Source organism: Meles meles, chromosome 13 (genome assembly GCF_922984935.1).
Source record: "Meles meles chromosome 13, mMelMel3.1 paternal haplotype, whole genome shotgun sequence".
NCBI classification, from domain to species: Eukaryota; Metazoa; Chordata; class Mammalia; order Carnivora; family Mustelidae; genus Meles; species Meles meles.
This window is the reverse complement of record NC_060078.1, coordinates 57,641,955-57,666,577: the sequence shown is the minus strand read 5'-3', so window position 1 is coordinate 57,666,577 and position 24,623 is coordinate 57,641,955. Positions and strand designations below refer to the sequence as shown.

General features: G+C 37.0%; 1 protein-coding gene across 14 annotated transcripts in view; it reads right to left on the bottom strand.

Moving 5' to 3' along the window:
* R3HCC1L (R3H domain and coiled-coil containing 1 like) overlaps positions 1 to 24,623 on the bottom strand; it is an 89,656-nt gene that overhangs the window by 1,151 nt on the left and 63,882 nt on the right. For 13 of the 14 annotated variants that reach the window (XM_046027675.1, XM_046027669.1, XM_046027673.1 and 10 more), the window contains 4 exons: positions 17,978 to 18,153; positions 13,015 to 13,085; positions 12,023 to 12,118; positions 11,398 to 11,538 (listed from right to left, as the gene is read on the bottom strand). In XM_046027675.1, the coding sequence (XP_045883631.1) occupies positions 11,398 to 11,538; positions 12,023 to 12,118; positions 13,015 to 13,085; positions 17,978 to 18,153 (484 nt within the window). Of the gene's footprint in view, positions 1 to 11,397; positions 11,539 to 12,022; positions 12,119 to 13,014; positions 13,086 to 17,977; positions 18,154 to 19,545; positions 19,635 to 24,623 lie in introns of those variants that run through there. The other variant, XM_046027682.1, reaches the window with a different exon arrangement.

The window sequence follows — 24,623 nt, the reverse complement described above, 5'->3', positions numbered from 1 at the left end:
CTCAACTGTGTTAGTGGTTACACTAATTGCCTGTTATTCCCACTTCACGGATCTTTAAAAATATTCAATAGGGATAGAGAATATGTTTCAATATTCTTCTACCTTCATGCTCAAATGGAAATGGTAGCCACTTGGCTTTAGTTATATCTCTCTAGTATAGTCTCACAGAAAAAATATTTCAGAGGCAAATCAAATTTCAGTATTTTCAGAGCACTTTCAGGAGTCAAAAATCTTCTGATGGGGCACCTGGGTGACTCAGTGGGTTGAAGCCTCTGCCTTCAGCTCAGGTCATGATCCCAGGGTCCTGGGATAGAGCCTTGCATCGGGCTCAGCAGGGAACCTGTTTCCCCTCCTTTTCTCTGTCTGCTTGTGATCTCTGTCAAATAAATAAATAAAAATCTTTAAAAAAAAAATCTTCTGGAATGGACAATTCCCACCTGGAAAAATGACCACATATAATCAAGAGAAACAAAGAAATATTTCTAAAACAAAAACAAAAACACAAATCTAGGCAATCCATCTTCAATTTGTAACAGAGAAGCTTAGTTTCCATTTAATACTTTTACCAAAACCTGAGACAATACAGACTATACATGATCTGGTGACGCAAGCACTCTGTGAAGTACCACCATACGAGCTCTAATTTCATGGCTATTCATTCATCACCTTTACGATGAAATGTACATGATAAGCCTAAGTGCTTCCTCTCAAGGACTATTATTTCAGATAGTGCCTGTAAAAGATTTTGAAAGTCATAAGCCAGGAGAATTATTACAGAAATCAAGGTGAGTTTAGGGTTAACACTTGCTATGTTGACATACCTTTCCAAATCAGGATAATCCCTTACAAAATTCCTTTACTAAATATTTGACTGTACTTTAAGGGCAAAGAACCTGGTCAGGAAGTTGACTGGCACTTGGAAATGTGAGAAAGAGAAATTCACTGCTATTTGGGCACCACCTTGTGGCATTATCTGAATATAGCAGCAAAGTTCTAACTTTAAGAGACAAAAAAACAGGGCAGAGTTGTGCAGGGGTGGGGGGGGGGGTAGTGTCAGCAATTCAAAACTGAAGGCTGATTAATTCAATGCCTTGTGATTTGGCTTTAAGACAGGTTTGAACTGGGATTGGGATTCTCCAGGGAGACAGCAGTAAGGAAAACTGGCTTGTCTAAAGGTAAAAGCAATGTTGGATGAGGGGTGCCTGGGTGGCTCAGTCGGTTCAAGTGTCTGACTTCAGTTCAGGTCATGACCCGGGGGTCCTGGAATGTAGCCCCTAATCACAATCAGGATCCCTGCTCAGAGGGGAGTCTGCTACTCCCTCTCCTTCTGCCCCACCACCTCTGCTTGTGCTCTGTCTCTAGCTTTCTCTCTCTCAAATAAAAATCTTAAAAAAAAAGGGCAGCAGCAATGTCAGATGAATGCCATCAAAAACTGGTTCTGGATTCCTAGAAAAAGTGAAGAAACCAGGAAAGTAAAATACTAGAACTCAAATTTTTTAATAATAAGCTTAGAAATTTAAATCAGAAAGGTTATCTGGGAAGTTCTAAGAAAAGAGATAGAGTAGAAGAATATAACTGCCCATAAACCACAAGTCCAAAATCAAGGCAGTTCTGAAAACAAACAAAAAAATTTTTTAAGTTTAGGGCCAAAGCTCACTTGGTGATAAAATACACTGGAAAAATAAGAGGCTGCTTATAGTCTTACATATGTCATTTTATGGAACAGTCATACACTTTGCAGCAGAAATATTAATGTTAGTGTATTTGACTTTGGTGTTAGGATATGTTGGATAACCATATTATCTTTCTAAAATTAGAAAAGTTTAGAATACTGAAACATTTTCTACCCTAATGCTTTCTAATAAAAGATTACAGATCTCTACTGCCAAATATATGTAACTATAAGGGACAACTCCGGTGGTCAGCCATACCAGAAACCAGTGAAGGCTGGGGCACGAACTGAGAAGCACAAGGAAACGGTAGCAATATGAGGCACACATTCCGAAATTCAGAACATGAGTAGAGGAGGGATTTTTAAAGAAGAAATGTAGATATGGAGAGGCTAAGTGACTTGCCTAAGGTTACATAACCAGTGAAAAACTAAAGCCGGAACATGGGTCCTTAATTCTTCAACCAGCATACTTTCCAATGTCCTGACATCTGAAAATATGTACAAAGAAAAGAGAAAAATGAAAAAGAAAATGTAGTCAGAAAGATAAGGAAGCATGTCATCCCTTTATTAAAAAGAGAAAGGAAAGCAGATAATAGCTGACAGATTGCATGAAAAAAGCTCCTGTTAACTTTACCTCCAACAATTAAAAAAAGTAAACTAAGTAAAGAGAAAGTGCAACCGCAGCCGTAAGAACAACGAGCTAATGGAAGAAGAAAAGAATCTGTATGAAATGATTAACCTACAGTGCACGGGGAGCGGGCCCTACAGACTGTCATTGCCCAGTATGAGAACGCAGCTGGCAGCAATGATTCTATTAAATGAGGCGACTGAATCACCACTTATCACTGAGGGAACAAAAGGGGCTGAAGATGGAAAAAAAAGGGACAATTTGGTGTCATTTCAAAAGAAAATAAAGAAAAGGGATGTAAAAAAAAAAAAAGGAAAAGAAAAGGGATGTAAATTAACACTTTCAAAATCGACTTCTACACCTAAGAAAATAATGGAGAAAAAATCATCACAAAATTCCCAGGCAGCTGCCTACAGAGTAATAATCAACATGAAGACTGGAAGTACAAGTCTGGTCAAACTCATCTAATTGCCTTCTTTTATGGATTGACAGAGCTGATAGATTAAGGAGAAGTAATTTAAGTAACCTCTTAATTTTAGCAAGGCTTTAGATTTTAGGCTGACCAAGTATTTATATAATCACTAATATCCTGGGAAATATACAGTCTGGATCACAGAAGTGTTAAGGGGGGATTTAAAAGTGGAGAGCGGAATGTTCACCAATGTATTATTGTCAACACAAAGAACTAGGTGCTACTTATTTAGCAATAGTTGGTAAACTGGTCAGTTAATCCTAAGGGTTAACATTTTCATCTCTGATTAAGTCAGGGATATGTTTACTAGATAGAAGGGAAAGGCAAAAATATAAGTAAATACTGCATCTCAGAGAAGATGATCACATTAAGATGAAAAGAGAAACGTGGTTAGAAAAGAAGGGAATTTCATGTTAGGGAAGAAAAGACACAAAGAAAATGCCACACGATCCAGATTATGAGTCAGCAATGCAGCAGAGCCCTTGAAGGCAGATAACAGAATGCCTAATCAGGATTTCAAAAGGTAGCAGTTGTGATTAAATTTTTTTATTACAGTTGACTAAGTATTCTATAGGGATGATTTTACTTCTAAGTTCTTAGTGATTTAATTAAGCATACTAGGGGATCAAATCATTGTTTACTCTGTCTTTTAGGCCTGTGACCCAAAACGTGCCTTTTAGAACCAGCCAATTAATCACTTAGCCCCAAGAGTAAAATGGAAATAAGTTATGAAATAAAATTTTGGCAGGCTCTGAAAATCAGAGAGTACCTTATTCTGAGAAGCAATGATATCCTCTATCTCCAATTTTAGGCGGGAATCAAGTGTTTTAATAAATGAAACATGGGGAAATTTTACACATACTCCTGCATCTGGTCTTTAAAATTCAGTTTTATTGTTTTGTGTGAATCACTGGTTTAAAACATGATTAAGTACAAAGGATCAAGGATGAACTATGCTTTGATTTCCCGCTCTCCGTGCAGCTCTGATCATGCACTCTGCTAGACTAAAAATCACTTCTCCCATGTTCTAAGACTCACGCACTAAAGTTCTTATCCTCCAGATACACACACTATGATTTGCTTAAAATGATTTGGGTACTTCTTTTTTCTCAATTTGTCCCAGGGTAATGTTACTTTCTCAATCTCCTTTAAAGAAAAGGAAAAAACAAAACAAAACAAAACAAACTTTCTTACCTACTTTCTCTATTTATCTATTTACCTACCTACCTATTTATAAGCAGGTTCCATGCCCACTGTAGAGCCCAACATAGGGACTGAACTCACAACCCTGAGATCAAGACCTGTGCTGAGATCAAGAGTCAGACACTTAACAGACTAAGCCACCCAGGCACCCCTGAATCCCCTTTTTAATTAAGGGCTAAAACACAGACTTCTCATCAAAAGGGTAAGAGGACCAAAGTAGGGTGAGGGAACTTACCAGGAAGTATTTAAACCTCAAAATCACAAATTCCAAATTCATTAATTAGAAGGTTTTCATACGAAGTGTTCAACTCTGGGTTTTATAAAGAAATACATAGAGGACTTGAAAGAGTTCAGAGCAGAATCACAAATGAAATAAGATTTATGAAGAAAAAGTGACCAGTGTCCGTCATGCATTCTTCCACCAATGAACATACACACTGAGTATCTTTTAATGAACCAGACACTATGCCAGATAGCAGAACTCCTCAAGTGGGGGTGGGGACAAAGCCTAGCTATTCTATAATACTATATATAAACCTGTATCAGGATGGCACATAGATTTCAATTTCCATGCTAATTCTGATCAAATGGCAGTGGTCAACACAAAACTCGCAAAACACTGTCATGACTGATTAGCACTATTTGTCACAGGTGGGGAAGCTGCAGTACATACTTGTCTTCACTCTCATTAGCACAAATGAACACTAATTTTCTAAGAGTCACGTAAATAGAAGTATCCTGAATTTGTAAAGCACCTTTCTAAATAAATGTTTTTATGTACTAACTTAGATTGTGCTCAAAAAATTCTCCAGGGGGGGCGCCTGGGTGGCTCAGTGGGTTAAAGCCTCTGCCTTCGGCTCAGGTCATGATCCCGGGACTCTGGGATAGAGCCCCCAGCATTAGGCTCTCTGCTCAGCGGGGAGCCTGCTTCCTCCTCTCTCTCTGCCTACCTCTCCACCTACTTGTGATCTCTGTCAAATAAATAAATAAAATCTTTAAAAAAAAAAAAATTCTCCAGGGTAAGTCAGGCGTTCATTTTGCTTTGTTGCAAACTAGAGCACAGAGAGTATAAGAAACAAGCCCATGACAACACAGCTGAAATTAATGGCAAAACTCTATTACAGCCCAGGTTCCCTTATTCCTCAATAATCTGCTCTTGGCATCTAAAGATTAGAACAGGATGGTGTCCACATAATCCCTATTTCCACAAAGGAAAAAAAGAAAAGGAAACTGGCTTAAACTATTGTACAGATTTAAGTAAGACCCAGGGAAGAATTTTTTGACAGTGAAAGCTGCTTAAAAAAAAAAAAAAGCCTGCCATATTTAACTTTCTAAAGACCTTAAAAATTCTTTTATTTTGTTTTACCCTGGGAAAAAATGTTAATTACTCCAAAGTCCTTCAAGAGTGATTATAGCATTATAGAGAGTGCATGGGTTTTAATTAGAGAGGTCTTGGTTTAAATGCCTCCTATCAATTTACCAACTAGATAACTTTGGGCCACACAGTTAACTTCCCTGGGCCAGCTCTAAACTGGAGATACTATCTTCCATCATGGGATTATCATCACTTAAAACACTGCCTGGAGTTGTCTTCCCATCCTTTTAATCACAAAAACCCCATCATGTTTTTAATCCTAAAATCTTCAGAACTAAAATCAAATAATCCAATTTAAAATGGGCAAAAGACTTGAACAGATATTTCTCCAAAGACAACATATAGATGTTGACATGAAAAGACATGAAAAGACATGAAAAGACATGAAAAGACGTTCAACATCACTCAACCTCAGGGAAATACAAATCAAAACCACAATAAGATCATCTCACACCTGCCAGAATAGCTAAAATCAAAAACCATAAAAAACTACACGTGTTGGTAAGGATGTGGAGAAATAGGAACCCATGTGTACTTTTGGTGGGAATGCAAACTGGGGCAGCCACTGTGGAAGACAGTGTGGAGATTCCTTGAAACATTAAAAATAGAACTACCATATGACCCAGTAATCACACAACTGGGTACTTATCCAAAGATTTTTTAAAAAATACTAATTTGATAGGATACATGCACCCTTATGTTTACTGTAGTATTATTTACATTAGCCAAATTAAGAAGTAGCCCAAGCATCCATCAGTAGATGAATGAATAAAGAAGAGGTGGTATATATATATACAATGGAGATTATTGAGCCATAAAAAAGGATGAAATCTTGCCATTTGCAACAACATGGACGGAGCTACAGACTGTAATGCTAAAAGCAAAAGAACAGCATACGATTTTTCACTCATATGTGGAATTTAAGAAACAAACCAAAGGAACAAAGGGAGACAAACCCTTCTCTTTTGAGACAAACCCAAAAAACAGATTCTTAACTATAGAACAAACTGATGGTTACCAGAGGGGCGTAGCATGGCGGTGCGGGGTGGGGGGGGGGGAGATAGGTGAAACAGGTGGTGGAGATTAAGAGTACATTTATCTTTTTTTTTATTTATTTTTTTCAGCGTAACAGTAGTCATTGTTTTTGCACAACACCCAGTGCTCCATGCAATACGTGCCCTCACTATTACCCACAACCTGTTCCCCCAACCTCCCACCCCCGACCCTTCAAAACCCTCAGGTTGTTTTTCAGAGTCCATAGTCTCTTATGGTTCACCTCCCCTTCCAATTTTTTTTTTTTTTTATAAACATATAATGTATTTTTATCCCCAGGGGTACAGGTCTGTGAATCGCCAGGTTTACACACTTCACAGCACTCACCATATCACATACCCTCCCCAATGTCCATAACCCCCTCGCCCTCTCCCAACCCCACCTCCCCCCAGCAACCCCCAGTTTGTTTTGTGAGATTAAGAGTCATTTATGGTTTGTCTCCCTCCCAATCCCATCTTGTTTCATTTATTCCTCTCCTATCCCCCTAACCCCCCATGTTGCATCTCCACGTCCTCATATCAGGGAGATCATATGATAGTTGTCTTTCCGACTGACTTATTTCACTAAGCATGATACCCTCTAGTTCCATCCATGTCGTCGCAAATGGCAAGATTTCATTTCTTTTGATGGCTGCATAGTATTCCATTGTGTATATATACCACATCTTCTTGATCCAGTCATCTGTTGATGGACATCTAGGTTCTTTCCATAGTTTGGCTATTGTAGACATTGCTGCTATAAACATTCGGGTACACGTGCCCCTTCGAATCACTACATTTGTATCTTTAGGGTAAATACCCAGTAGTGCAATTGCTGGGTCATAGGGTAGTTCTATTTTCAACATTTTGAGGAACCTCCATGCTGTTTTCCAGAGTGGTTGCACCAGCTTGCATTCCCACCAACAGTGTAGGAGGGTTCCCCTTTCTCCGCATCCTCGCCAGCATCTGTCATTTCCTGACTTGTTAATTTTAGCCATTCTGACTGGTGTGAGGTAATACCTCATTGTGGTTTTGATTTGTATCTCCCTGATGCCGAGTGACGTCGAGCACTTTTTCATGTGTCTGTTGGCCATCTGGATGTCTTCTTTGCAGAAATGTCTGTTCATGTCCTCTGCCCATTTCTTGATTGGATTGTTTGTTCTTTGGGTGTTGAGTTTGCTAAGTTCCTTATAAATTTTGGATACTAGCCCTTTATCTGATATGTCGTTTGCAAATATCTTCTCCCATTCTGTCAGTTGTCTTTTGGTTTTGTTAACTGTTTCCTTTGCTGTGCAAAAGCTTTTGATCTTGATGAAGTCCTAATAGTTCATTTTTACCCTTGCTTCCCTTGCCTTTGCCAATGTTCCTAGGAAGATGTTGCTGCGGCTGAGGTCGAAGAGGTTGCTGTCTGCGTTCTCCTCAAGGATTTTGATGGATTCCTTTCTCACATGGAGGTCCTTCATCCATTTGGAGTCTATTTTCGTGTGTGGTGTAAGGAAGTGGGCCAATTTCATTTTTCTGCATGTGGCTGTCCAATTTTCCCAGCACCATTTATTGAAGGGGCTGTCTTTTTTCCATTGGACATTCTTTCCTGCTTTGTCGAAGATAAGTTGACCATAGAGTTGAGGGTCTATTTCTGGGCTCTCTATTCTGTTCCATTGATCTATGTGTCTGTTTTTGTGCCAGTACCATGCTGTCTTGATGATGACAGCTTTGTAATAGAGCTTGAAGTCCGGAATTGTGATGCCACCAACTTTGGCTTTCTTTTTCAATATTCCTTTGGCTTTTCGAGGTCTTTCCTGGTTCCATATAAATTTTAGGATTATTTGTTCCATTTCTTTGAAAAAAATGGACGGTATTTTGATAGGGATTGCATTAAATGTGTAGATTGCTTTAGGTAGCATAGACATTTTCACAATATTTATTCTTCCAATCCAGGAGCATGGAACATTTTTCCATTTCTTTGTGTCTTCCTCAATTTCTTTCATGAGTACTTTATAGTTTTCTGCATATAGATTCTTAGCCTCTTTGGTTAGGTTTATTCCTAGGTATCTTATAGTTTTGGGTGCAATTGTAAATGGGATTGACTCCTTACTTTCTCTTTCTTCTGTCTTGTTGGTGTACAGAAATGCAACTGATTTCTGTGCATTGATTTTATATCTTGACACTTTACTGAATTCCTGTACAAGTTCTAGCAGTTTTGGAGTGGAGTCTTTTCGGTTTTCCACATATAGTATCATATCATCTGCGAAGAGTGATAGTTTGACTTCTTCTTTGCCGATTTGGACGCCTTTAATTTCTTTTTGTTGTCTGATTGCTGAGGCTAGGACTTCTAGTACTTTGTTGAATAGCAGTGGTGATAATGGACATCCCTGCCGTGTTCCTGACCTTAGCGTAAAAGCTTTCAGTTTTTCTCCATTGAGAATGATATTTTCGGTGGGTTTTTCATAGACGGCTTTGATAATATTGAGGTATGTGCCCTCTATCCCTACACTTTGAAGAGTTTTGATCAGGAAGGGATGCTGAAGAGTACATTTATCTTGATGAGGACTGAGTAATGTATAGAACTGTTGAATCACTGTATCATACACCTGAAACTAATTTAACACTGTACATTATATTGGAATTTCAAAAAGTTCTTTAGAACTGAAGTGAGAAGAGAAACAACTGCTTAAAATCATATTTTCTTTCTTACTCAAGGCAGATATCCTCACCTGATTTTAAGTCTTAAGTAAAGAACAAAATTTTTCCATCTGTCTAATTCTCCCAAATAAGAGCACAATGCTAGAGGACAGGTGCCTAGTGAAATGCCAAATAGAGTACTACAGGAAATTCAAAATAAAAAAAGTACTGATAAAAAATATGCACTGGAATCTGTGTTAGGCTCACCATATAATATTTTCACTATTACTAAAAACAGCAGCAGCTAACATTAATCATATACTTATTACAGGCCAAGAGAAACAGGAGAGCACACATTCTGATGGGTTCTGAAAATGACTAAGCATTCCTTGTGAATTATCTCACTTCATTTCCATTTTATGGATGAGGAAACAGAGGCCTCCAGAGAATAAGTACTCTGCCCAAGGTCACACAGCCAGTAAATGGTAGAACTCAGAGTAGACGTAGACAGTCTGATTACAGAATCTAATGTTATCCACTATGCTGTATGGATCCCTCCTCCTCCAGTAGAAGAAGATCTGGACAAAAAGAACTGTTCTGTTTAATACCTAAATGGAACTTTTAATTTCCACAGGAAAAGATACTTTTTTTTCTTTTCTTTTTTTTTTAAGAAAAAGTCTTTAAGTGAGCAGTCTTGGGCTCCATGCAGGCAGGTACAAGAATATCTGCCTAATGCATAAAGAAGTCAGAAAGAGATATATCAGGAATTTTTCATATGCGTTTTCTCAGATATGAAGAATGGGAGAGCTCTGAAGCATAATAAAGAATCTTCTATAATCTGTACAGCCTCAGCACCAATGGATAAGAGGAACTTATCACAGGGAGTCTCCATTCACAACTAAAGGCCTTCTTTAAAGAAGTAATTAACAGGATACTCACTGAGCGATTTTTACTTGCATCACTGAACTGCCCAATGCTTAAGTGGGCATTTAAAACAAATACTTCAAATGAAGCTGCACGCCACTGTGTTTACAGAAAAGCAGAGAGTAGTACTCCAGACGGTCCCTGTGCAGCATTCCTGCCGCAGTACACGGAGCGTTCTGGTTAAGGTGCCACACAGGGTAGGGAAGCATGAGACACTGCACAGTCGAATCTTCTCCCTCACTGAGCTTCTGAGATCATTGTGGTTATCACAGAGAAAGCACTTTCCTCAGAGATAACCAACTACTAAAGGGTCTTATGACACATTCACCTTTACTCTAGTTCTATTACTGTCATCTATAAAAAACCAGTTTCTGTATAGTCTGTAAAGGGTCTCTGAGTGAACATGCATTGGAAAAATCAAAACTGCCTCATTCTAATCATTAAGGCTTCAAAAATTAGTTGGGTTCCACGCTGAAACTCTAGCACCTGCCATGACACACTCTGTCACTGGTTATCTGGCCAGTGCAGCTGAGAGTCCCCAAGCCGCCTGCTATCACCACAGCAGAGTGGACAGGAAGTATTAATGGCCTTGTTAGACCGGCAATAAACAAGGAGTTTGAAACTTCAATTCGTTTAATGGAAAAATGAAGTTACTTTTTGGTAAGTGGAATTTTCAGAATAAATTGCCTTTACAGATTCCACAGATCGTGAGCTAAGGCAATGAGACTGTCTAAAGCCTGGAAGGTTGATAAAAAGTACTTAAGTGTAAAGCCAGAATCCTAGGCCCTTACATATAAGTCAACAGCCTTGAAAGAGGGAAGAGAGATTTTAACCTCAATTCCAAACTACAGGGAAAGAAAAACCCTGCTGTGGATCAGTGGAAATATTTTCTAAGAACACATAGGTACTGCAAAATAATCAGAAGATAGGTTTATCTAGATGTACTCTAATGGAGCCACTCAAGACAGTCTTTAGAGAAAAAAATACCTCCTGTAGTTAATATCATCCACGTCAGTCACTGGCTTTTCCTTAATCTGTCTTCTACTTGCAATCTAAATCATCAGATAATATCATGGCAATCATGGCCCTGTAAAACCACAGCAAATGTTTAATGCCTGGGCGACTCCTATCTCTTCACAGGAAAATTTTGCTCAGACTTTGGAGCAAGAACTACAAAAAAAGCCATGGATGATGAGCTGAAAAGGCCAAACCTATCTCTTGGAAAACAACAGTTAAGAGCATGGATTAGGATGCCTTTTGTGTGGAACAGGAAGACAAATCCTGAAATGTCTTCCCCCTAAATATAAGGCATGAAAACAATTTCAATAAACTTGGGAGGCGTCTAGGAAATGGAAATGACAAAATGGAATGGACTTCATTCATTTTTTTTTAAACACATGCCTTATAGTGAGCTCTATAGAACTAGAGAGGTCTAGAGAGCGAGAGAGGAATGCCATCACTTCAACTCACCTCGGGCTTCCTGAAGTTTCTTGAGCTCTGCTTCCCTTGCCGTTTTGCTCTGCTTACTTCGAACCCCAAGGGCACTGATGACTAACCTTCTGGCTAGGGCTGCTGAAGTTTCAGGACGCTCCTTTGCTGGCTGCAGGAACTCTGAACGGGAAAAGGGAGGGGAGCAGGAGGGAGTAAGAAGAGAAAGCACTCTAGCGCCAAATGATTTAACTCTGTAATTAACATATAAAACAAACTAACAAGGGCTGCCTTAGCAGTAATTAATACAGGCCAATAGATGATGATCAGAGGAAACTAGCATGGCAAAATACAAACAACCCTGGCTTCGGTATCTATATTAACACAATTTCTGCAGTGACCCTTGGAAACAGGTCAACACTGAGGTAAACCAGATAAGGATGTCATCAGAAAATGGTTGCTGCATTGATTGGCCATCTCTCTCTCTCTAAGTGGGTGCGCAGATGCCTTATTTCCAACATAGCCTTTTGTCTTTTCCTTAAAAACATACTTCCTTTAACACTTAAAATAAAAGTGGTATGTCTTTAGAACTCCAGATGAGGTACAAGTGCTAGAAAAAACAATAACACAACTATCAACAAGAAAAAGCCTGAGATTATAGGCTCACCAGCATAAGCTCTAGCTTTGGCCTTGGCTGCTCTTGTGGCCTGTGACAAGGGCCGGATTTTCACCATGGTATGTTTACTACCCAGAGCATCACGAGCTGTAAAGAGGAATAAATACAAGAAAATAGAAGATATGAGGAAGAGTGATACAAAGGAAAATTTACAGCTAGCTCTCAGAAAGCATTTCCTAGATGTCTAGATGTTCTGCTTTTTTTTTCCCCCATGGCAAACAAAAGAGATGGTCAGCTCCAGAAAATCCATAAACAGCTTGGCAAATGATTATTTTAGATCAGGGATCAACAAACGATGGTTCTGTGACCAAATCTAGCCATCCACCTGTTCTTGTAACATTTTACTGAAACAGAACCACTCTTATTCATTTGAATACTGTTTAGGGATGCTTTCTTGTTACAACAGCAGAATTAAGTAGTGACAGAGACTGTCCACCCTAAAATATTTACTACCTGGCCCTTTACAGTTTGCAGACCCCTATTCTAGGTGGTTCAGACAGGAACCAACATCTCTAACATCTTTGAATGCCTCTGTATCACATCTTTCATGAGGCTAATGATGTAAGTGAAAAGGCCCAATCATATATTTAGGAAGCAGGTATTATAACCTCTCAGGATCAAGGGCTACTTCAAATTCATTTGTCTGGGTGGAAAAAAAAAATCACAAAATTTTTAAGATTCAGTCACACTGGTTTCTTAAATTTCTACCTATAATCTGTTTATGTATGATCGTAACTGACAGTTACACAGCATGTAACCCTGGAAGGAGTTGGCTATCTCTCCAAATTGCTACTGGATTAAGGTGAAAAGGGAGAGGGAGAGCACATTGGTACAAAGTACTATGCCTCAAAAACCTGTATCTGCCATTTACCTACACTGGCTGGATAACATGCCAGTTGGCTAGAATAAAAGGGAAGTAAAAACAAGTAGCAAGAGAAAACAAGACAATAAGGAAAGACCACAGAAATCCACTAGGTGAATACCTGTAATCGGACTGGAGAATACTCCTAGGGCATGCGTGTCATCCACCCATTTAATATCAAAACCTTTCTTTCTGCAACAAAACAACACAATTTTATTTCTTAAAATAAAATTTACTTTTATGAAACATCTTTCAAATAGAGTCTCATAAAGCATTTCATGATGAGATAAACACTCAACAAGCGCACAGGTGGAATGGGGATAATGACACAAAAAACAGGTTGGAGGACAGAAGAAGCCAGTGAATTTTAAAAGCAATAATACCATCGTAAAGAACTACCTGGCAGTATTTTAGGTTCCCAGCCATTTATAGACATCAACTAATTAATCTCCACATGTCTCTTGGGGAGGTAAAGTATTTATCACACTATTCACAAGAGATGTTCTTATGGGCACAGAACAAGAAGAGGTGAAAGGAGGAAGCAGAGAAGGGGCAGAAGAATATTGGAAGAGGAGGTAGACAGGGAAGGTCACCTGGATTTAAGGCAAATGTAGTCTCATGGACAGAGAGAGAGAGGGAGACAGGTCATTCAAAGCAGGAAACAAACAAGAAAGAAACCCCCCCAAAAAACAAAACAAACAAACAAAAAAAAACCCCAAGAAACTGAGAAAAAAGACAACTATAATCAGAGAAGCTGACCTATTATTTCGAGTTGTAGAAAGGAAGTAAAGGGAGAACAGGAAAGAACTGTGGCAAACTCAGAAAAATTCAGGATAATTAAGATATCGAGATCAGAGAAACATCAAATGGGATTAGAATCAAAACAATGACCATTAAAAACACGTTTATTTTGGAGCAGAGCTATTATATAGTGAACAGAATGACTATCAAAATGATGGCATTCGTTTTTCAGCAGGGAACTTAAAAACTGCTTATACATTCAACACAGTTCTGTAGAAAGGACATGGGGTGGAGGGTCGGATACAAAAGGACTCAGGGTTCTGCCACCTTGAGTTCTTGGGCAGATTTGACTTCTCTTGAAGCTAAGTCTGCTTATCCGTAGAAATGGGCATAGCACCTTCCAAACAGGGTTATTGTGAAAATGGAAATGAGATCATCTGTGACAAGGCAAAGAGCACAGTGCTGAGGACTTACAGGCCTTTAATAAATGAACGGTGCTCATTATTTTTTATGACTAATAACAATATTCATTAGGAAGATTATTAATATTGATAAAAGATGGTGACTAAAATATAAAGTTGACTTGGGTATTTGACTCTCAGACATTATTATAGGCTTCTGCACCGTGACCTTGACTTTATTTTTATAAAGCACTATAAAGAAAGAAAAAGAGACAACAGCTAAAATATCTTCCTTCAGCAAGAAAAAAATTCCTTTGAGGAAAAAAGGAATGAAGGAGGCTTTGAAGGTTAGAGAATTTCCTGAATGTATGGGTAAGTTTGACCATGACTTAAAATGACCACAGGGGTTGGAGACTGAAAAAGTTCAATAGCAGAAGATCCTGTATAATAAGAGTTTAGAAAAAGCTTAGAAAAAGACCTTAGATGGGATCTGGAGAGTCTTTTAGACTTTGGAATTTCATAGTCCTTTAAAATGTTTCTCTTCTTTTGGGAATGTTTTTGGGTTTGATAGAAAAATGGTCTTGCAGGTAAGATTAGGAAGAAACAAAGCAAAAGTTAATTAATAATTCATAAGAATTAACTAGCCTTTAGTAGGAAATTCTAGACATCGATAAAACGAATCCTTGGCTTTAAAAATCATCATTACTAATAACAATCTAAGGTAGTACTAATTTGAGATTTAAGCTCATTGACTGGTTTTTAAAATCCATTAGGCACTTTATATGGAACAGGCCCTGATATAGGGTCTTAACATCTTAATGAATTTGACTGACTAACCAAACCTATACATTTAGCGGAAGGTCTATGGAAAGTTAACTATTCCCCAGGATCCAGTGACCCCCTTATTTCTTTTAGCTATAGAACTGATATCCTCCCCCATCCAAATTTAAGTGAGGTACTTGGCTGTTAGCTAATTTTGCCTATTCTAAGAACTTCATAGAAAAACAGGGTGCTTTTTTTTTAAAAACATTTTACTTATTTGCAAGAAAGAGAGAGAAAATGAGCAGTTGGGGGGATGCAGAGGGAGAGGGAGAGAGGAGCAGACTCCCTATGGAGCAGGGAGCCCAGCCTGATGCAGGGCTCTCTCCAGGGACCCGGAGATCATGACCTGAACTGAAGGCAGTCACTTAACTGACTGATTCACTCAGGTGCCCCATGTTTTCGTACATAAAATTTCACTGAATACAATCATGCTCATTTGTTTACATTCTCTCTGTGGCTGCTTTTATGCAATGATGGCAGAGTTGCTTAAAATATTTCCTATCTGGCTCTTTAAGAAAAAGTGGGGGGGTTAAACCCTGATGCAGAATCTAACAAATTCAAAATCTACATGAACTGAATTTTAAATGTACATTTGTCGTATGAAACAAAAGACCTAGTTCATTTTTAGTATCAGGATGAGAATGTTAAAGTATAATCCTTCTTCGTATTGACTTCTTCCAGATCCTGAAGCTCTTTTCTTTAATAACTTTCTTTCTGAAGCTTATTTTTATTGTTTCTTTATTCCTGAAGCTTATTTTCTTCTTATAAGCTAAAGATACAAAGGTATACTTGATTCTTTATCTTGTCCTATATGTGTATGAATTATATACATAATAAGAGTTAATGGAATTGTTTTCAAACCCTTTATATCAGTTTTAATTTGTATTTTCACTACATAATTTACTAAAATTAAAACAATGAAAAATGAGTGTGAAAAAGAAAATATATTGTGTCTATAAAAGCTTAACTGAATGCTGTGGAACAGCAGAGAATGGTGAAGTCACTAAAAAATCCAAAAATGACTATCAATTATGTTTGGGCAAAACAGCTATAAAAGACAGAAAACATTATAATCTACAAAGAGTAAGCACTCAGATGCCTCTAAAGGTACTTTAAAGTTCTCATTCCACTTCAGTTGATATATTATGAGCAAAACATATAAGAACTCTTCTATCAATAGACCAGTAACTTGAAAGAAAAAAAAAAGTCCCTTGGCACCACATCGAAGACTGGCAAGTGACTAGACATTTATATGTGTTGTGAAAATAAACTAGTTGAGACACAGAACAATCATTTTTTATCATTCTCCACTTGACTATTTCTATCTCAGTGGTCAAAATAACCTCAAATCAATAATTTAATTTACAGTGCTGCTGAACTCTTCGGGCCCTTGGTGCCTGGCAGAAGAAAACACGTATCCTCTCAGGAGAAATCCTCTTCTTCTACTGTAGACTTCAATTCCCAAAAATAAAATTCCAAGGAAAACAGTTGGCTCACAATAAAAAATATTACTAAACCTGAGAATTTGCAGAAGCAGAACTAAAAAGACTTCAGGTAAAGGAATTACCAGACACAGACCACAGAAGGTCTATGTTTAATACATTTAAGAAATTTTTTAAATCTTGAAAATATTTTAGAAAAAAACAAGAAACTAAAAAATGACCACGCAGATTTTAAAGAGAAATAGAGAACTTAGAAAAATGAAAAACAAAAAATGAAATTTAAATATTCAATGGACAGATTTAACAGCAAATTAAACACAGCTGAAGAAAGAAATCAGTGAACTGGAAATCAGAGCTAAGGAAACCATTCAGAATGTAACAGAGACAAATACAGAAAATATAAAAAAGAGGTAACATTAGGATTAAGTGAGAAGGTCTAATACATATTTTCTTGACATCTTAGAGAACATAAGAGAGAAAGACTGACACAAAGGAACTACCTGACGAGATAAATATGTGTTCTCCAAAACCAATGAAAAATACTTAGTGATTTAAGAAGCTCAAATACTCTCAAGAAGAATAAATTTTTAAAAACACAAAGCCACATCACACTAAAATGCACAATACAAGACAAAGAGAACCCCCTAAGAGTATCCAAAGAGAAAAGAGAGATTACATTCAGAAGCAATGGTTGTGAACTTTCAGCTGGCTTCTTATTTTCCACAGAGAAAGCCAGGAGATGGTAGAATAAATCTGTACATTTCTGAGAGAAAAATGACTGCCAACCTAGAATTCTATACCTAGCAAACATGTCTTTCAAAAACAAAATTGAAATAATGCCATTAAAAAAACAAAACCCAATTGAGTTTGTTGATGGCTGACTGTTACTAAATTAAATGGTAAAAGAGTATGTTCCATACAAAAAGAAAATGATTTCAGATGGAAGATGTGAGCTGCAAGAGGTATAAATGAAGAACACAGAAACCAGATAAATCTGAATGCTGACTCTATAAAAGAGTAATAGCAAATAATGGGAGTTTAAAAAGAAAAAAAATTTTTTTAAAATAGTCTCCTTAGCATATAGTTGGGAGTGGTGGAAAGGGAGGGAATGAAATTGGGAAATGGAGTTAAAAAGCCCTTATAGTGTTTGGAAAGAGTGTAAAAACATTAACTTTAGCCATTGGTAAGTTAAGCATGCATATTGTAATTTCTAAAGTAACCACCAAAGAATAGAAACAGAGTAACATTTCCAAACAAAATAGAATGAGAAAAAAATACCTCATCAATCCAAAAGAAGGCAAGAAAGAAGAGAAAAAGATGAAACAAGTAAACACAAAAAAAGATGGCAGGCATACATCCAAATACATCAATAATTATAATAATTATAATTATAAATGGATTAAACGCACCATGAAGACATCCAGAAGTCATAATCGAAGACATTCTTCTTAAATGCCCAAAATGGGGTCTAGAAAGACTATTTGGCATTTTTAAAGAACTTAGAAGAAGACAGACTTGATACAGAAGATTTCTAAGGGACTTGGAAAAGACAATAAACAAAACTGATGCTAAAGTAAACAATAGGGAATATGCAAACAAGAGATGATTTTTCAGAAGACAGCTTAAGAAAACTTCATCTCACCTTCCCAAACATGCCCAACTATTTGCAAATACTTACTGATAACTGCAGAAAACACGCAGGAGGTCTTCAGTACGAAATTCTTGGGGGAAGTCATAAATTTCAATGACATGTGGAAATTCACAGTCACTGAGGTCAATATCAGAAACTTCATGGTTGTAATAATCAAATCTAGGTTCCTGGATGCTTTTTCTATTCTTCATATTCCCTGATAACTAGAGAAGAAGCAGCATATAATTGACTGTTACATCAAGCCAGAGCACTATAAAATATCCTACCACATATGATCCTTCCTTGTCTCCATATTCCAATTCCTTAATCTTTAACAGTGTTTCTGTATTAGTGCTATTCACAAATACAAATACACAAATACAATAATGACCAGGAGTCTATCATCCAGTTTATATTAAAATGAAAAATACTTTAAAAAGGTGTTGAAATTCCAACAAAGGCAATGCATGAAACTTAACTTGCATCTATCAACCAGAGTGTGAGAAAAGGTAGACTGATTAATGTGGTGAGTTACAAATGGTACATCTTGGAAAATGAATTTCAGAAAACAGCTGAAGAGATGAATTAATAACATTTGTTTTATTTGGCCTTATTGATCAGGCTCATCTCATAGTTTCTTTTCTGGGAGTATACAAAAACAAACAAGAAATTTTTAAAATGAAAACACTTTGTTAGCCTACCTTTTCTTACATGTAGCTTACAAAGGAATTTGTTAAGACAAATGTGAGTGGTAGAAGTAATTATATTTAAGGTCTCTAACATGACAACTACCTACAGGAATTCCCACATCGCAGATTAGTTAAAAAAAAATTAACAGTAATGAAAAATACTCAAAATTCTACTATTCTAAAGAAAACTGAAGGCTATTAACTATTTCACACTTCTGGAAGAGGAAGGGAAGGGGTAAAATGGAATATGGCATCAAAGCCAAGACAGTCCTTTGTCATTCACCTGTTATAAAACCTAGGGGCTAGTACTGATCACCCAAAGCCTTCAGACCTGAGAGTATCTTCTCCCTGTTAATCAAAAGTCCAAATAGCAGTGATGGGGGAAGGGGGAAGAGTCCAACTAGTTCTCTTCGAGCTTTTCCCTCGTTTACACTATGCCTTACTGCCCATCCAATGAGAAAATGAGAATTTGCAATGCCAAGGATACATCTCCTTTCCTTGCAGAAGTAAAAAATGGATTCAAGAATTTATTTGGGAGGAAGAGGAGAGGGAAAGTGATATAGGTAGAATTAACAAAAATGTTTATTTATTGCTGTACCTCTAGTTCCTTTTCTCCATTAAGCTTTAGTTTACATTTTAAAAAAATAGGAATAATAATGGCACCTATACCTCACAGATAGGTGTGCAGATTAAATGATATGTAAGTGCTCAGCACAATAAGTATAATACTTATATAATACCTAAGTATTCAATGAATTCAACCCACTTAATTAAATTTTAACTGAGTGCTGAATGTATTACAGGCCAAGTGCCATATTATTTCCACTCTGCTTAGGATGTAGAAAGCAGGAAGAGAATTATTCCTTCCACCATAACAATGAGAAAAGATTAGGTGATCCATAAAATAGTAGCTTTTCTTGAACTCACCAGACCACTGAGCATGTGAGATGATCAAAAAAACTGAAATCCCAAGAGTGGCAAAATCCCTCCAAACAGAAACAGAACACGGAAACTATTTTGCCACTGACAGATCATGGTCAAAGAAGTAGGCACTACTAAAGCAGGCAAGAAGAAATCAGGTAAACTTAACAAATCCTTAAAAGCCTAAAGTGGGCTGGTCTATCAGTTTAAGATAACTGTCCCAGAGACAAGGAAGGTCAGTAATCATTTCCAACTCCATCCTTATGTCAGTGCCACACTGTCTTGATTACTGTAGTTTTTTAATAGGTTTTGAAATCAGAAAGTTTTATCTTCCTATTTTGTCCTGCTTTTTCAAAACTATTTTGGCTAATCTAGTTTCTTGGATTTCCATATAAATCTGAGTATCAGTTTGCCAGTTTCTGCCCCAAAACAGGGTGGGGCAGCTGGGATTTGCTGAATATGTACATGAATTTGAGAAGTATCTCAACAGTAAAAAGAAAAGATGAACATGGGATAGCTTTCCATTTACTTAGGTCTTCTTTAATTTCTTCCAACAATGTTTTGCAATTTCTGGAGTACAAGTTTCATATTCCTTTTGTTAAATTTATTCCTAAATAGTTTTTAAATGGAACTGTTTTCCTAATTTCATTTTTGGATTTCTGGCATTAACTTTTTGAGGTACTTGGCAAAAACCAAAATAAATCACTGCATGTCTGTGCATTTATAAACTGGGGCTAAATAATGCATTGTGAGACACAAACAATGCATGACTACAAAATGCCTTGGAATTATAAACCCTAAGAACTGATTATAAAGAGAAAGGAAAGGGGCGCCTGGGTGGCTCAGTCAGTTAAGTGTCTGCCTTTGGCTCAGGTCATGATCTCAGGATGGGATCAGGCTCCAAGCCCAGTATCAGGCTCCTTGCTCAGTGGGAAGCCTGCTTCTACCCATTCCTGTCCCTCTGTCTGTAGTTCCCCCAGCTTGTGCTCTCTCCCTCTGTCAAATAAATAAATAAAATCTTTAAAAAAATAAAATAAAAAATGGTCTGCCAAGAACATCTGTTTACGGTCCTTTGCTCTAACCTACTCAGCAAAACTGAACTTACATACTTACATTCCATTTCTAAGGAAACTACTGAGTGTTTTGGCTTCTGGGACTGGTTAAACGCAAAGTGTTAATAATAACAAAACACAATTCTTATTCTACATTTCATAACAATAGATATAAAGCCTGCAAAGTAGATACTCCTGACTAGTTTTTCCTATCAGACACCACTATTATCAGAGATTCCTAACTTTTCCAAGGAGGAGGAGGAACTTCATTTCATTTCCCCACGGCACTGATATTGGTGAGATCAGTTTATGTTTCTACCAGTAACACGTTTCTTTTGGTGACGGTATGGTGGTAGGTAGGAGGCCATACTGTTAATGCCACTTTCTCTCCTGAGAACCCCAGCCAAACATGACAGGGAGCCTTGACAAGTAGAGAGAGAAGTTTGTGACACTGAAGAGGGAAATGTCTAAGAGAACACCACGGAATGAAGTAAGGATCACAGCAAGACTGTGAAGGGAAGCAAGGGGGCAGGGCCACTGTCACAGTGGGATTAGACAGGGCAATACAGACAGCTTTAAGGAGAGGCTCTAATATTTCGCACACCAATTACATAGATACACCTTCAGCAGACCTGCACAGCCCAGCACGGTAGCTGCCAGCCATATGTGGCCACTGAGAACTTGAAAACTGTAGCTAACCTAAATTGAGATGTGTTTTATATATAAAATTCACATCAGGTTCCAAAGACGATACAAAAAATAAAATATCTCATTAATAAAATAATTTCTTATATTGATTACATGTTGAAATGATATTCTGGATATATTATTAGATGACACTTCTCTTAATGTGCCCACTAGAAAATTTTTAATCATATACATGGTTCCTATTTGTAGCCTGTATCATATTTCTATTAGACATTTGAAACATTTACTCTAATAGTTACATATAGTAGAGCAAGTTTCTGCTATACTGTCAATGTGAAACCTTCATATTATAAGACCTACATATGTATTTTTCCTTCTGATGACTAAGAAATGTTTGATAGAACAATAGAGGTTTTGAATTTGATTCATTCTAATCTATTAGACCAAGGGAAAGTCTGCAAATAACTCAGAGCAAATAATTTTGAGTTATGAATCACAAACATTCTAGGATTTTTTTTTTTTTTGCCAGTGGTCTGTCTTATTTATAAAGTATAAGTGAAATGTGAGTATTCCTTCATAGGCATAACCAGCTTCCATATTCAGCTAAATTAAAATCGTCTTCCCCAAAGTGAGGGTTTTAAGACTCTTAAAGCCTAATAGTCTGGTCTTGAAAACAAGTCTGTAAAATAGTACCTGCCTTGCTTGACTTAATTGCCTTGATCCCTTTTTGTAGAGAAAAAAAACGGGTGGGAAGAGTAGGTCAATCAGGCATGGATCCTTGAGCTTTTTATTTTTTTGTTGTTTTTTGTTTGATCCTTGGTTCTTCAAGGATCAAAAAGATCTTTTCTTCAAAAAGAAAAATAAAAAGTTACGAAGTTACCAGCCAGTTGCTCTCTACAGACAAAAAACAAAAATATGCTACATTACTTTGGAATACAGTCATATTTATGTCTCTGTCAGATGAGCATGTCAGATGGCTGCTATTATTATCCTGATTACAAAGATGGAGGATTGCATCACCGAGAGACTAAAGGATATCCTTAAGATTACAAATCAAATTACTGACAGAGTTTGAATCATAACTCAGGTCTCCTGACTGCTAGTCTAGTATTCCTTCCATAACATGATGAAAAGGTCTTTCTGTGAACACAATCAGAAACAGTGCTGTATTAATGTTCAGGACAACTAATTCTCTCTGATTACGGATTTATGGATATAAACTATTCTAGGAAGAAGGAAGAGAATGGCAAAAGGAGAAAAGGAAGGAGGGAGAGAGGGAAGATCAATGGCAAAACTAAAAAGACAGTACAAGGCTGCTGATTTCTTTCTAGTTGTATATTACAGATCGCATACGGAGCATAAATTAAATTATCCAAAACACTGCCATGACCATGTCATTCCTTTGATCAAAAATTTTCAGTGGCTGTACTTAAAAGCTCTCATAATTGGCCCCAACCATAATAAGAGCCTCTCAAAGACATCATGTCCTAAATTCCCTTAACCTGTGATTATGGTACATATGGCAAAACTGAGGTAGCAGATGGAATTAAGGTTGCTAATCAGCTGACTTTAAATCAGGGAGATTATCCTGGATTATCAGAGTGGACCCAGTTATAACCACAAGGGTCCTTAAAAGCAGAACTCAGAGGAAAACTCAGAGTCAGAGTGATAATATTACCAAGAGTCAGGGGCCCCGAGCCAAAGAATGTGGGCAGCCTTCAAGAAGTTGAAAAAGCAAGACAATAAGTTCTCCCCAAGAGCCTCTGGAAAGGAATACAGCCTTGCCAACACCTTAATTAATTATCCCAGTGAGACCCATTTTAGACTTCCGACCTCCAGAACTGTAAGTTAATAAGTTGTGTTGTTTTAAGACACTATTTTGTGATAATTTATTACAGCAGCAATAGTATACTAATATACCTTTCTAGCTTTATCTCATGTCATCTCTTAAAATATGCTAAATTCCAACCAAAGAGTAATATTCACTATGCCTCAACACATCTTACTTCCTCCTCCCTATTGCTTTGGTCTTATTACTTCACAAGTAATAATAAGTAATAAATATCACACCATTCTCCAAGGACATACTCAAATACCATCTCTTCTGTGATTCCTCCTCTAAACACCCCAGAGCATGGATAATCTAACTTGTCCTCTACCCTTCTACAGTTTACTTCATCTACATTTACTTCATCTGTACTACTTTTGAAATACTCATTACACAAGACCTTATATTAGAGCTGGACCTGGCTCTTCCTTCCATCTCATCCTGATCACCTAACCACTCACCCAATACACATTTAATGTATGTTCAGCATACATTACAAAAAGAACTTGAATTTTAATATGTAACAAAGTTGTATGAAATATAATAAACCACTTTAAACTATAGGTATGTCTATAACAAATTTAAACATGGGGGCATAAGTTACAGGGAAAAGGACAACAAAGACTTGACCACAAGTTGGTGGTATAACATGGTAACATGATTTACAGAATTAACCCATACATCCATTCTCAATTATATAGGCTAGGATATTCAAGTTCTTTGTTTCTTTCTATTTTTCACTTCCACTTATATCTTATGGCTACATAACTGCTTATTATTTCACTTTCTGTTGAAGAAAATCAATTTAAAATGTCATTATTTACTATAAACCTTGATAAATTGAAAGATTTCATTGGAGAACAGGTTAAAGCTATAAACAAAAACAAAAAAAAAGCTTTCTGAACTATCTGGATTTAATTCTATCTAAGGTATGCCAGTATCACAGAAAGTTGAGAGTAATAGCCAAGAATTTTTCATGTTGGTCTACAGTATTGTGAATGGACCAAAAGCTAAAATTAAAATGTTTTACCCATTTAACTTCTCCTCTTTGGCAGACAGGGAAATAACACTATTTATTTAAAAAAAAAAAAAAAGTATTTCAAGTTTTTTCAAATTTCTCATAAACCAAATTCAAAAACATCCAAAAGGAGTTCCCTAAAAAGGTAATGCCATTAAAGTATTACAGCATAAATATTTATATGCTATGCAGCATAAGTGATAGCTTCTAGCCCTCTTCTGTACTATTTTGGACTTACATCCTTTTCAACAGAAAGATAAATTTAGACTTTTAAACTCTAACATTTTATATAGTAAGTGTAAGAGGAGAAAATGTCCCCAGTGGAATTCTCTACCCACAAATAAAATTATCTACTCTATCTAGGCTATGCCCCCACTGACCTTACCAGGAAACCACAGCTGGAAAGGCAAACTTCGGCTTCATAAAATTTGTAACAAGAATGGGTAGAATCCCCTGTAAGGTCTCATCTACAGATTTCTCTAGAATAGCTATAAGCAATATCTCAATACCTCTGATTATCCTCAGTGGGAGAAAGATA